This window comes from Dunckerocampus dactyliophorus, chromosome 10 (genome assembly GCF_027744805.1).
Source record: "Dunckerocampus dactyliophorus isolate RoL2022-P2 chromosome 10, RoL_Ddac_1.1, whole genome shotgun sequence".
NCBI classification, from domain to species: Eukaryota; Metazoa; Chordata; class Actinopteri; order Syngnathiformes; family Syngnathidae; genus Dunckerocampus; species Dunckerocampus dactyliophorus.
This window is the reverse complement of record NC_072828.1, coordinates 1,421,239-1,436,098: the sequence shown is the minus strand read 5'-3', so window position 1 is coordinate 1,436,098 and position 14,860 is coordinate 1,421,239. Positions and strand designations below refer to the sequence as shown.

The 14,860-nt window shown below is 42.1% G+C and overlaps 1 protein-coding gene across 7 annotated transcripts in view; it reads right to left on the bottom strand.

The window, feature by feature from the left end:
* Positions 1 to 14,860, bottom strand: part of tle2b (TLE family member 2, transcriptional corepressor b) — a 113,840-nt gene that overhangs the window by 27,392 nt on the left and 71,588 nt on the right. For all 7 annotated transcript variants that reach the window (XM_054789657.1, XM_054789655.1, XM_054789658.1 and 4 more), the window contains one exon: positions 8,076 to 8,138. In XM_054789657.1, coding sequence (XP_054645632.1) covers positions 8,076 to 8,138 — 63 coding nt within the window. The remainder of the gene's footprint in view (positions 1 to 8,075; positions 8,139 to 14,860) is intronic.

Below are 14,860 nucleotides of genomic sequence, written 5' to 3'. Positions count from 1 at the left end.
GACAGAGAACGTCTGCGGCCGGTTTCTCGCCAGTGCAACATGAACTCTGGAGGCTTTGGAGGCCAGCCATTGTGGAGAACATTGCACAAGGCACGAGAAAAACAAACCCCTTCCTTATTTTTGGCGCTGAAAAAGATGGGATTCTGTTCTAACCGCAACTTCACTTCAGGACGCAGTCCACTTACTGAGCGACCTCTCCGGGCGAGCGCAGTCCAAAACTACAGGTGGCTGGCAACGACCTCAAAGCCACAATGTCAGCACTTCTTCCTTGTTCCGCTTCCGAAAACAAAGTTGTTCTGCAGTAACAACTGATGCAGGGTGAAAATGGGATCCCAACCATTTTTCTAAATTCAACCCCTTCAGTAGCGGCCATTTTAGACCATTTTAGCTGATCTTCCAAGGCACACAGCATATTGTGTTGTATGCTTAAATAAACATGGAACCTACCAAAACAAACATCACACTCCCCTCTTTCATCAGGGAAAAGATGTTTGTTTCTACCTTTTCCCGTTCTTTAGTAATCAGCAGTAGAACATAGGTACGTTTCAGGGAAATATCAGTTCCTGACTAACAAAGATACATTTCAAGCATAACTTTGACACAAATATTTTTTGCTTTTGTGACAGCTCAAACATCTAAACAACTATACCACAACACAAAAAAGGCTCGTTTTACATCAAAATAACAATTTACTAATATAACACCATCAACTATTTACAATTTTCACCTTTGGAACTGAACTGTGTGTGTGCATGCGTGTGAGTGATGCATTGAGATCAAAATAGGTGCCTGTCACTTTAAGATGTTTTCCTCTCACGGCCACGACTCCTATTTAGAAAAATAGATGTTTTTTTTAATTTTTTTGGGAAAACTATACCCATTTCTTTGTTATTTCGCTACTTTGTATTTTTGTGAGCGTCTTAGCTCATCTTTTGTTCAAATAAAAAACTTTATTGATTTCACCCACCGTCATGTCTCTGCATTGTGAGATAACGCTACAACAATTAATAGCAAAACATGACAACAAGGGGAATATGCAGTCAAGAGAATAAAAAATGGGAGAATGAAAAAGAAAAGACTACAAGAGAAATCCTGCAAGTGTTGAGCGTTCCTGGAAATGATCAGATTTGACATCTAACGAACGCATACAGGGGTGTGAACAAGTGTTTACTGATTTCTTCTTTTTGCATGTTTGTCACACTTCAATGTTTCAGATCATCAAACAAATGTAAATATTAGTCAATGACAACACAACTCAACACAAAATGCACTTTTTAAATGAAACTTTTTATTATTAAGGGAGAAAACAATCCAAAGCTACATGTCCCTGTGTGAAAAAGTGATGGCCCCCTAAAGCTAATAAGTGGTTGGGCCCCCCTTAGCAGCAACAACTGCAATCAAGCGTTTGTGATAACTTGCAATGAGTCTCTTCCAGCGCTGGGGAGGAATTTTACACAATTGTTGTCATTCAGCCACATTGGAGGCTTTTCCTTTTGAAGGTCATGCCACAGCATCTCAATAGGATTCAGGTCAGGACTTGGACTAGACCACTCCAAAGTCTTCATCCATTCAGAGGTGGACTTGCTGGTGTGTTTTGGATCATTGGGCCTCATTCATGAAACGTTCTTACGCACAAATGTGTTCTTAAAGCCTTCTTACGAAGATTTTTGGCATTCACGAAACGTGTTCTTAACTCCCAGTTCTTAGATCTAAGAACAAATTCTACGAACGCTCAGGAGGACTCTTACGCACAAGCAAAGTTTGCACTTTCAATGCACAATCGCCCTCATGATGGATTTTGCAACCTGATCCCCAAAAATGTAGTGCAAATAAAATATCCCAACAATGATTTATCATCAAAACAACTAAAATATACTCCATGGATAAATATATATTCAAATCCCAATTCATCAAAAAAAAGGCTGGCTGGACGTGCGCTGCGCAGAGAGAATGTAAAGGGACCATTAGATTTATTTGATGAAAGCCACCAATATTTGATGTCCGCTTCAGGCTTCAGGCTTCCCTCTCTGTTCTTGCAGGTGTGCAGGATCATCAGAATAACATCGCAATGAAACGTGGTGTGTCTATTGCGCACGTAGCACCCCCAGATAACGACATGCGCCCCCAGCCACGTCTTGAGCCAGAGCACGGGGCTGCTGTATTAATTAGGCAGCGTCTAATCAAATGTAACCACAGAAAAAATACATTGTCACACACAAACTATGTATTTTGACTTTATTTTTCCATCATGATTGTGGAAATATTTTCTAGAGTTTCCGAAATGGTTTGGTTTTTGATTGATGGCCCACCTCCTGTTTCCTCCAGATCCCTCCGGTGTAGTCCAATCTTTTTTTTTTGAGTCTATTTTAAGTCAAAACACTTCTTTTTAACCTCTGCGGTGGCGCGTTTCTCCGTGGAAACGGCATTTATGTTTCCTGCAATGGTGCTCCATGCCGACTCTTTTTGGATGGCCTGATGACCGGTGGATACACGTGAAAATAAGGTGGTCTTGTGTTCGCTCACTCCTTGTAAAAGCACCTCTATTTCAGTACAATTGAAGTTTTTCTTTCGTTTGTAGTCCAGCTGCTCCTCAGTCTTGCCCTTGCGCGTTGCCATCTCCACCTCCAGCTGCCTGTTGCGCACCGCACATTTTTGACCGTATATAGGAAATAATAGGCGGTGACCTATGCAAATTAGGGCTCACATGCACGGGCATGGGCCGCACGGTGGTCTACTGGTTAGCACGTTGGCCAACACAGTAACAGCTTGGAGATCGGGAAGACCTGGGTTCGATTCTCCCCTGAGCATTTCTGTGTGTGGGTTTTCTCCGGGTACTCCGGCTTCCTCCCACATTCCAAAAACATGCATGTTAGGTTAATTGGCGACTCTAAATTGTCCATAGGTATGAATGTGAGTGTGAATGGCTGTTTGTCTATATGTGCCCTGCGATTGGCTGGCGACCAGTCCAGGGTGTACCCCGCCTGTCGCCCGAAGTCAGCTGGGATAGGCTCCAGCATGCCCCCGCGACCCTAATGAGGAAGAAGCGGTATAGAAAATGGATGGATGGATGGATGCACGGGCATCGCAGTTGGCATTCATCAACCTAAGAACACCGGTGCGAACGATTATCCCTACTTAAGAACGTGTCGTGAATGTGGCGCAGTTTCCAACCCGCGCCTTCTTAAGTACACTTCTTAAGAAGACTCTTAAGAAGATGTTCGTGAATGAGGCCCAGTGTTCATGACTCCACCATAAGAAAGACACTGGGCAAAAAGTTCCAAGACCAAAACCACTGCTGAACAAAAACAACATTAAGGCTCATCTCCATTTTGCCAGAAAACATCTTGATGATCCCCAAGACCTTTGGGAAAATACTCCGTGGTCTGACGAGACAAAAGTTGAACTATTAGGAAGGTGTGTGTCTCTCAGAAAAAGACCATGATATCAACAGTAAAATATGGTGGTGGTAGTGTGATGGTCTTCAGGACCTGGAAGACTTGCTGTGATAAATGGAAGCATGAATTGTGCTGAAGGAGAACGTTGGTGACCTCAAGCTGAAAGCAACTTGGGTTCTGCAGCAGGACATTGGGCCTCATTCACGAACATCTTCTTAAAAGCAGCTGGACCACAAACGAAAGAAAAAGTTCAATTGTACTGAAATAGAGGTGCTTTTACAAGGAGTGAGCGAACACAAGACCACCTTATTATCACGTGTATCCACCGGTCATCAGGCCATCCAAAAAGAGTCGGCATGGAGCACCATTGCAGGAAACATAAATGCCGTTTCCACGGAGAAACGCGCCACCGCAGAGGTTAAAAAGAAGTGTTTGACTTAAAATAGACTTTAAAAAAAAGATTGGACTGCACCGGAGGGATCTGGAGGAAACGGGAGGTGGGCCATCAATCAGAAACCAAACCATTTCGGAAACTCTAGAAAATATTTCCACAATCATGATGGAAAAATAAAGTCAAAATACATAGTTTGTGTGTGACAATGTATTTTTTCTGTGGTTACATTTGATTAGACGCTGCCTAATTAATACAGCAGCCCCGTGCTCTGGCTCAAGACGTGGCTGGGGGCGCATGTCGTTATCTGGGGGTGCTACGTGCGCAATAGACACACGACGTTTCATTGCGATGTTATTCTGATGATCCTGCACACCTGCAAGAACAGAGAGGGAAGCCTGAAGCCTGAAGCGGACATCAAATATTGGTGGCTTTCATCAAATAAATCTAATGGTCCCTTTACATTCTCTCTGCGCAGCGCACGTCCAGCCAGCCTTTTTTTTTGATGAATTGGGATTTGAATATATATTTATCCATGGAGTATATTTTAGTTGTTTTGATGATAAATAATTGTTGGGATATTTTATTTGCACTACATTTTTGGGATCAGGTTGCAAAATCCATCATGAGGGCGATTGCGCATTGAAAGTGCAAGCTTTGCTTGTGCGTAAGAGTCCTCCTGAGCGTTCGTGGAATTTGTTCTTAGATCTAAGAACTGTGAGTTGAGAACACGTTTCGTGAATGCCAAAAATCTTCGTAAGAAGGCTTTAAGAACACATTTGTGCGTAAGAATGTTTCATGAATGAGGCCCACTGACCTTAACTGAGGCAAGTGAGGCCTGCAGTTCTTTGGACGTTGCTGTGGGGTCTTTTGTGACCTCTTGGACCTCTTAGAAATGGCTTTATAACCTTTTCCAGACTAATAGATCTCAATTAATCTCAGTTCAGTTTTAACAGGGGGGCAAACACTTTTTCACACAGGGCCATGTAGGTTTGGATTTTTTTCTCCCTTAATAATAAAAAGTTTCATTTAAAAAGTGCTTGTTGTGTTGAGTTTGTTTTGTCATTGACTAATATTTACATTTGTTTGATGATCTGAAACATTGAAGTGTGACAAACATGCAAAAAAAAACTTTTTCACTGTATGTACACTGTATATAAACTTCTGATCAAAATTTTAAGACCAGTTGAACGATTGCAAGAATGTACATTTTGCAGTGTTGGAGAAGAAATGGGACTGCGACAAAAAATGGAGTAAGCAATGTATTGCAAAGAAGCATAGAGTGAAATAGGCTTTTCATCTGCTGATCAAAAGTTTAAAAGCTTAATAATCATAACATAGAAATAAAATATATAAAATAGGACTGAAAAATGAGTAGCTGTGCCAAAAATGGGTTTGGGCATGCTTGATGCCAGTGTTTCCACGGGTGGGAATGTTGCTCCACTGTCTGGAACCGTTGTCCATTTTTGTAACTCCATCCCCAAATGTTCTCCATTGGATTTAGATGAGGGAGCATGCAGGATGGTCCAAAAGAGTGAGCTTATTCCTCTAGAAGAAGTCCTTTGTGAAGTGCAGAGTTGTCCTGTTGAAAAGCCAGTCATGACCACACAGTCATGAGGGATGACCCCTGCCACATCTTCACATGGCCCCCTGTCGTTTGACGCCCCCGCGCAACCTGAAGCTCCATTGTTCCATTGAAGGATCATGATGGTAGAAAACATCTCAGGTGGGATCTCCTTGTCATGCCAGTAACGTTGGAACCCATCAGGACCGTCAAGGGAGAATAAAACTTTCTTCCACCTTTCAATGTCCCATGTTTGGTGCTCTCCTGCAAATTCCAAACCTTGAAGGAGACCAGGCCTTTGAAGATCTTTTTTTGTTCTTGAAACTCTTGTCTGATGCTTATTGGACTGCACTCGGCACCAGTAACAGCCTTCCTTTGGGCCGAGGATGGTCCTGTGTCTTGACAGACAGCCAATGGGATTCTCTGGCTCATTTTTTTGGGACTATCACTTGACGCTTTTGTTCCACGAGCCTCAGGATGTTTTTCAGAAGGTTCAAATGACTGTCTTACTGCGTCCAACCTCGGCAGCAATGGCGCGCTGCGAGAGGGAGGCCTTGCTTATGCAGCTCAACAATACCACCGCCTTCAAAGACAGAAAACTTTGTTGCCTTTGCCATCAAGAGATCATGACAGTGTGAATACCTGACACTAAGTCACATTCAATACACATTTTTACCAACATTTTGCCTTTTCAAAGCTGTGGTCTTCAACTTTTGATGAACAGCCTATTTCACTTGAATGCTGCTTTTCTGTCGCACTCCCATTTCTTCTTCTTTTTTCATTTTCAAGCTCTACTTAGAACTTCCTAAAAGTCCAACAGTGCAAAATGTACATTCTTGACATTGTGATCAGGAGTGTATATATGAGGTATACATAAGGAATATAGCAGAGAGCATGAATGAATCCATCTTTGAAAGACTTCCAAAGAAACCAAGGACAAATGAACCCAACATAGAACATTAAGTATGGGCCACGTATTGAAGTTATCGTTTACAGAAAAACACAAAATGAATTTATGACCAGAAAAGGGACAAGAGAAGGTCTGTTTTATATCAAAACCTTTATGAGATGATATCTTGATTTGGACAAAGACATGCATGTCACTTTAATCAATTATGAAAAAGCTTTTGATGGCGTCAATCATAAAAATCAATACAAGTCTGACAGACTACCAGGAATAATGATGATGCAATGCCTAGAAAGACAGGTGTGCCGATCCCTTTTTCTTTAAAAACAACAACTTGAGATATGCGGATGATACTGCACTGCAAAACATATTGGATGCCATCTGGTTGACAAATTGAAATATTGAGGACAAAAAACATCAATGGCAGGATCCATCCATCCATTTTCTATGCCGCTCATCCCCAGGGTCGTGGGTATGCTGGAGCCTATCCCAGTTGACTTGGGCAAGAGGCGGGGTACACCCTGGACTGGTGTCCAGCCAATGGCAGGGCACATATAGACAACCAATCACATTCATACCTATGGACAATGTAGAGTCCCCAATGAAGCTAACATGCATGTTTTTGGAATGTGGGAGGAAACCGGAGTACCTAGAACTGTAGGTACGCCTATAGTGTAGGCTGATGTGTGCATCCTACGAGTAACACTGGCATGTCGCACGCCGTATTACACTCATCTTTGAAGACAAGTCGTGGACTGCAAAATGTGACTCGGCGGGCCGCAAGTGGCCCACGGGCCACGAGTTTGAGACCCCTGAACTAAATCAATTGTAAGGACACATAAAATGATTGACTTTTGAGATGTAGTGCACAATAATCCCTCGGCAGGCGGTTAATTGGTTCCAGACCCGACCGTGATAAGTGAATTTCCACAAAGTAGGATTTCCTATTCTTAAATGGAATATTCTGGTAGGTGGAGGATTTAGTGCTCTAGTTAGCGCTTTTTAACATTAATAGAGTATGAAATAACACACCTATAGTCACAACTGTACTCCTATTATCCAACATAGTAGACATAATAAGAGAAAATAAGACATATAAGACATAGAAAACCTGTCTTTTTAACATTATTACAGCCCTGTAGACATGAAATAACACCCCTATAGTGACCTTTACACTCCCATCACCCAACATAGTAGACATAACACAAAATAAGACATACAGTATAAGACATAGAAAACCTGTCTACCACCTTCACCATATGCTTTTTAACATTATTAGAGCCCTGTAGACAAGAAATAACACCCCTATAGTCACCTTTACACTCTTATTAACCAAAATAGTAGACATAATAAGAGACAATAAGACATAAAAGACAGAAAACCTGTTAACCACCTGCTAAATATGCTTTTTAACATTATTGGAGCCCTCTAGACATGAAATAACACCCCACAGTCACACGCCTATAGTTGCACTCCTATTACCCAATATAACCGGCATAATTATAGGAAATAAGACATTTAAGACATAAATCGGAGTTGCATTTGCGCTGGTTTCTAGAAGGTAAAACAGAAAGAAAAAGGAACAATGGTAGACTATAGACAGAAATGGATTGATATCATCGCCACATAGGACTGAAAAGCGGCGCGAGTGGCTAACTCTGACCTCCTACCTTCAGTGAGAAGATGGAAGTAAATGATGGTGGCGGCATTGAGGGTACCTAATGTTGTGGCCAGTGAGTGTATGATTTGCAGGTGAAATGAGCGATGCAGGTCGATACTGTAACGCAGGTAAGACGTGGCGGCAGCCGTGACACTCACCTCTTGAGAGAGGAAAGGGATGATCTGAGCGCAGATGGCACTGAGACGCTTCACAATCTCCGCCTGCGAAGGAAGGAAGGAAGGAAGGAGAGAAAAGGGGACACTCAATCACATCACATATGGCAAAGTCATGAGTGCACACTGAACACAGAGCATATGATACGCCTTTGCAGCACATTAAGCCTTTGCAGGAGCAGAAAAAGCAAGCTCCTAATGAGCGGGGGGGGGGGGGGGGGGGGACAGCGCAAGCACACAATAACAATGTGCTTGCAATGTACACTCCTTTTAGCCCCCACCTTACTCTTCCTCTTTGTCCCCATAGAAAATCAATGGACACTTCAGTAGGTACACCTGCACAATCGAAGCACACGTCTGCCTTTGCAAACATAATAACGTTCTCGTTTTGAGCATGCTAAAAACTTTCAAGGTGGATTCCAAGTGGACAAATATCGAACGGCATTGGAAAGGTATGCTAACGGCACTCTTGACTGCATTCTAAATGTTCCCACGGTATTCCAACAGCATTCCAAACATTCTGATCGCACTTGGAAAAAAAAAAACGTAGCCGGCTGGCGCCAAAATGTCACTATGAGGCGTTGCCTTTTTCACATGACTTCATACGCCAAGGAAAAAAGGAGCCAAGGTGAGACGTCACTCGCCATTGGTGCGCCGCCAACCGACATCACGCCATGCCGCCAAGGGGAAAAGGAGCCAAGCTTACAAATTTCAAATCCTCTCCCGAATATGGTGCGAATTACAGTTAAATCAAAATTTTAAAAAGTAGATACAAAAAAGTTATCATTTATTTGTACCATATCGGCCTTGAGAAGCAGAAAGTTATCGGTAGCGGTTTGATCTCAGGCATCTCTAGTTTTGGATTCGAAGTGGAAAGATATCAAACGGCATTGGAAATGTATTCGAACTGCACTCTTGACTGCACTCTAAATATTCTTTTGGTACTCCAACAGCATTCCAAACATTCTGATCACATTCGAAAATAAAATAAAAAAACGCACTTCGCTGGCACCGAAATGTGACGATGAAGGATTGCTTTTTTCACATCACTTCATACGCCAAGGAAAAAAGGAGCCAAGCAAACAAAGAGGTGCTGAAACAAAAGAAGCCCGCTGAAAGGTCAATCGCCAGCGATGCATCGGCAGATTCCCATCAAGTCATGCCGCTGAGGAAAAAAGGAGCCAACTTCACGAATTTCAAATCCTCCCCCGAATGTGGTGCAAATTTTTAATTCCGGATGGTTCTGCTTGAGTCGTGCTGGTTCTGTACACGTGTTGCAGGCGTGACAGTCACGTGATCAATGATTGGACAAGATGACAAGCGTGTTACTGTGTGCGTGTGTGAGGTTCTGACATGCTAACGTGTAGCATCACCTCAACAACAGCCTGTCCTGGTCGTGGAGCCACCGTCTCCTTATAACCTTACTTCCTTCTTCTATGTTGTCTTTGTCTGGGGATCCTTTTGTCCTTTTTAACTGTACTTTTACTTTTGTTGTCTCACCTCCATTTTATCTCTACCACACTTCAAACCTCTCTCCCTCTCTCGCCAATTGGCACCATATCTGCCCTCAGGTGTTTATCGACAACCCACCCAAACTACCCCCACCTCTTCTTTATACGTGTTCCAGCCTCCATCCATGCCGCCTGTGCCAGTGCCAGTAGTGCCCGTGCCAGTGCCCCCTGATGGCTGTGCCTTGGCAGGGCTGAGGACAGGCTCTGTGCTTGTGTTGTTTGTGACACCTGACTTGGTTTCAGCTGAGCTCACTTTTATTATCGTGCAAAGCCCCCCCCGCTGGCTCATTGGCTTCCGTCACTCCACAGTACTCTCCTCAGATGTTCATCTCCCCCCAACGTAAGTATCATTTGTCCATCTCTGTTTTCAAGTCCATGTTCTGTGCTTGGAATCACTGGAGCAAAATATCACGATACAGGCGTGTCCCCACGTTTCATGTCTATTCAAACGCATTCCCATGAATGATTAGTTCTGCGAAAAGACAAAATTAGTTCCAAGCACGTGGTGGAAGAATGTGTAGAACAACGTCACTCTTGTTCTTGTTTAGTTCACTTTGTTCCGGGTTTTTCCTTTCTTGATGCCTCCCAAGCGTGCGACAGACTCTTCTGATCTCAGTGTGTCAAACTAAAGGAAAGTGAAAGTGAAAATTGACACGGTAAAATGCCCAAAAAGTGGAGATCAACACTGGCCGCATGCACGCTTCAAGCTGCTCAAACACGGCAACCATCATGAAGGATGAAGATGGTACCTTTGAACATGTCAAAGGATCTGCTCCTATGAAATGGACAGTGATAACTAAACAGCATAGTGCTCTCATTAGTGAGACTTCCTCCTCCCGGTAAGCCTGTCTCGCCTGCCTTTGCAAGGCCCCTTCCAGTGTGCAGGATATTTCATGTATGCAACACAATGATATCATGCAAAGGAGCGTGCACCACCAACATGATTCATGTTCACACATTCATGGTGTAGAGATAACACACTTCTCGTCTTTCATACGTCCGACTTCCTCTCAGCCGTCAGAATCAGGGAAGTCCAGCAATACGTAAGCCAGGGTTTCAGGATGCTAGCTGACGTGAATCGTGGGTGTAAATAAAGAACGGGGGCTACCACTACGGCTAGACAAGTTGATCATTTGCACAGTACGTCTCTGTTAGCAACAGTCACGTGCACACACGTGCACACACATGCACACACATACTGTAGTTCAGTTCCAAATGTGAAAATTGTAAATAGTTGATGGTGTTATATTTGTAGGTAAATTGTTATTTGGACGTAAAACAACCCCTTTTTGTGTCGTTTATGTTGGTGTAGCTGTTTAGATATTTCTGCTGTCACACATGCAAAAAATATTTGTGTCAAAGTGAAAGTTATGCTTGTAATGTAACTTTTCACAAAAAGCTGGTTTTCTCCCTTTTTTTAGTTGGGAACTGATATTTTCCTGAAACTTGTTCTACTGCTGACTATTAAAGAACGGAAAAGGGTAGAATCAGACTTTTTTTTTGATGGAAGAGGGGAGTGTAATGTTTCTTTTGGTAGGTTCCATGTTTATGTAAGCATACAACACAATACTCTGTGTGCCTTGAAAGATCAGCACAAACGGTCTAAAATGGCCGCTACTGAAGGGGTTGACTTGGATTGAACGAGTTAAGGGGTTGACTAATTTTGTCAATGAGGAAACCACAAAAAGGAGATTTGTTTGCGTATTTGAAAAACTACTGTAATTTTAGTTGCATTTAGCTCATTTACAAGTCCTTGTAAGATTTCATAAAAATATGATTTTTTTATTTCCTAAAAGCCTTTCCTGTGATGAGGGTTGAGTCATTTTGAACACCACTGGATATCCAAGTTGAATTTCTCTATTATTGTCGGTAAGTGCATAACAATGGTTGGTGAAATGTAATTAGCTTTGTCTAATACAAGCGGCAGGAATGAAGCTGCCAAAGGGAAACTCTTCACACTTGCTAACATGACGGAGTCCCAGCCTCATTTTTGTATCTTCAGTCAGAGTTTGGCAACTTGCTGATTGAATTGTTTCCAGATTGCGAGACAGTTTGCCAAATAGGAGAAGGATGGCTCTCTCCCAGATGGTGCGCATTCAAACACGCACCCTCTGTGAGCCTCTGATCATCATCAAGAGCGACTGTGTGCCGGACTGGACGCATGCAGGCGCCCGGCCGTATGAAGTCCCTTAAGCTTTAACCCCAGCTGTGATGCAGCATGAACAGGAAAAAGTCATGGAAACACTCTTGAAAAGTGACAGTTTAACTTTCAGTTCAGTTGTTGACGCTGATCTTAAAGTATTTCCATACGGAGCAGGTTTAAACCCCAGCACAACAGTCTGGGACCTCAAGCCTGCGCCCAACTGCAACTTCATGATAAAACCTGCCATGAAATGACATCAAGCCAAACCTCCGGTGCAGTACGAAGACATCAAATGACAGAGATGATGTTCGTTTTGCTCAACAGCAAAATACTCATCCTAGCTGTACAGACGTTAGGGTTTATGTTGTGTTTGGGTGATCCGGACCCGTGTCAAACGATCTCACAGGATGAGCAAATGGTCTGTTATCAGTAAAAACATATGGGAATACAAGTGATATGTAGTATTGTGGTCACTAGGTGACAGTCATGAATACACATTAGCTTACATGGCATTACTTTAACACTGCATGAAATGCCTCTTTTATGGCGATTAATTGGCCCCTGACCGCTAAATGCGCTAAATGAATTTGTGCGATATAGGATTCAATGTTAAATGGAATAGTTTGGTAGTTAGAGCATAAAAAACCTAATTATGACTTTCGAAATACGTTTTTGTAACATCATTAAGAGTCCTGTAGACTCCTATTGTCCATTGTTCACATCACATTGCACAGTTCTTATGCTGCAGGAACTCCACATGGCCGCTAGCTAACTACAGTAAGTGAGCCAGCTAACCAGTTAGCCTCAAATTGATTTCTTCTAAACTTATGAAGACAGCCAAGGCATGTCCCACATGAAAGGGTGACAAAAGGAACTCCTCCCATCCCGTGTGAATTTTTTGGGCTTCTTAAGTTGACAATAAATAAATTCCAGGCTAACTGGTTAGCTTGCCAGCTTGTTAGCTCGCTAGCGAGTCCCTGCAGCGTAAGAGTTGTGCAATGTGATGTAAACAATGAATAATAGGCATGTAAAGGCCTATTCGTGGGTTTTTAATGATGTTAAAAACCATATTTAGAAAGCCATAAACGGGTTTTCTACGCTCTAACTATGAAAATATTGCATTTATTAACACTGAATCCTAGATCACCAAAAACGAGGGAGGATTGTGAAATAACACATCGTTTGCGACCAGTCATGTTGACGTCGACACGCTGGTGATCACATGACACCAGCATGGCAACTTGATTTCAGCACAGGTTTGTGCAAACGTTGTGCTTGTGTGTTCAGTGAGGCAGCATATCATGCACTGTCTCGACTGAGATTGATGACGATGATGATTGCAGCGTGAAAATACGCCTATCAACACGTAACGTGATGTAAACAGCATGTAGAGCTATAATTGTCGACAAAATGTGTTTTGTGTTAACAGTTTTGGGTGTCTGGAGGGGATGAATTGGATTTGCATTATTTTCTATGGCCAAATTTGCTTTGAGTAGCGTCCATTTTGGTTTGAGTGGGACCTTCTGGAAGGGATTAATGATGTTAACCAAGGCACCAGTGTATTAGTACAGTGCTTGTAATAATGTTAAATGTGGAAAGGAGTTTGTGTGCGCTGTTGTTTAATAGAATCCAGTTAGCTTGCTAAATATTGCATTTAGTCATGCATAAATCCATATCAGTACGATACACACACACACACACACACACACATGCTTATGAATGCATGATGTAATGGGGACGTGTCCTTGCAACTGTATATATATGTGTGTGTGTGTGTGTGTGTGTGTGATGGCGGCCGTGATTAGACAGGCCGTGACTGACAGGCTGGCTCATCATACAGATGAGTGTGTTTGTGCGGCCAATACGTGCAAGACACTGTGTTTTTTTATCCCCCCTTTCCTGTCCTCGTCCTCCCCCCCCGAACCCCCCCTCCCCCAATCATCCCCCGCTGGAGCGAACATGTGCTGTGAGGAGGAGGAGGAGGAGGAACACCTAAAAAAGGAGTGGCAGATAGAAAAAGAAAAAGAGAAGAGAGAGGCTAATAATGGAGAAATGAAAAAAACAAGCGCGGGGGGGGGGGGTGTAATGGGGAGGTGAATCAAAACAGGCTGGAAAAGGAACAGTGTGGAAAAAGGAAGGAGGGAGAGGAGAGCGGTGAGGAAGAGGAGGGTGAATAGCATAATAATGGCTCAGTGTGAGAGCTGTTGGAGGAAGGGAGGGAGCGGCTGAGTGAGGAAGGAACAAAATGAGGCTGAGGGCACTCAGACAGATAGAATGAGACACACAGCACAGCCTGTGTGTGTGTGTGTGTGTGCACGTGGTGCACGTGGATGGTAGGTGACTGTATGACTACATGATATTGTACTGTAGGTGACTGTATTACTACATTATATTGTACTGTATGTGACTGTATTACTACATGATATTGTACTGTATGTGACTATATTACATTATATTGTACTGTATGTGACTGTATTACTACATGATATTGTACTGTATGTGACTATATTACATTATATTGTACTGTATGTGACTATATTACTACATGATATTGTACTGTATGTGACTATATTACATTATATTGTACTGTAGGTGATTATATTACTACATGATATTGTACTGTATGTGATTATATTACTACATGATATTGTACTGTATGTGACTATATTACATTATATTGTACTGTATGTGACTATATTACTACATTATATTGTACTGTATGTGACTATATTACATTATATTGTACTGTATGTGACTATATTACTACATTATATTGTACTGTAGGTGACTATATTACTACATTATATTGTACTGTAGGTGACTATATTACATTATATTGTACTGTATGTGACTATATTACATTATATTGTACTGTATGTGACTGTATTACTACATGATATTGTACTGTATGTGACTGTATTACTACATTATATTGTACTGTATGTGACTATATTACATTATATTGTACTGTATGTGACTATATTACTACATTATATTGTACTGTATGTGACTATATTACATTATATTGTACTGTATGTGACTGTATTACTACATGATATTGTACTGTATGTGACTGTATTACTACATTATATTGTACTGTATGTGACTATATTACA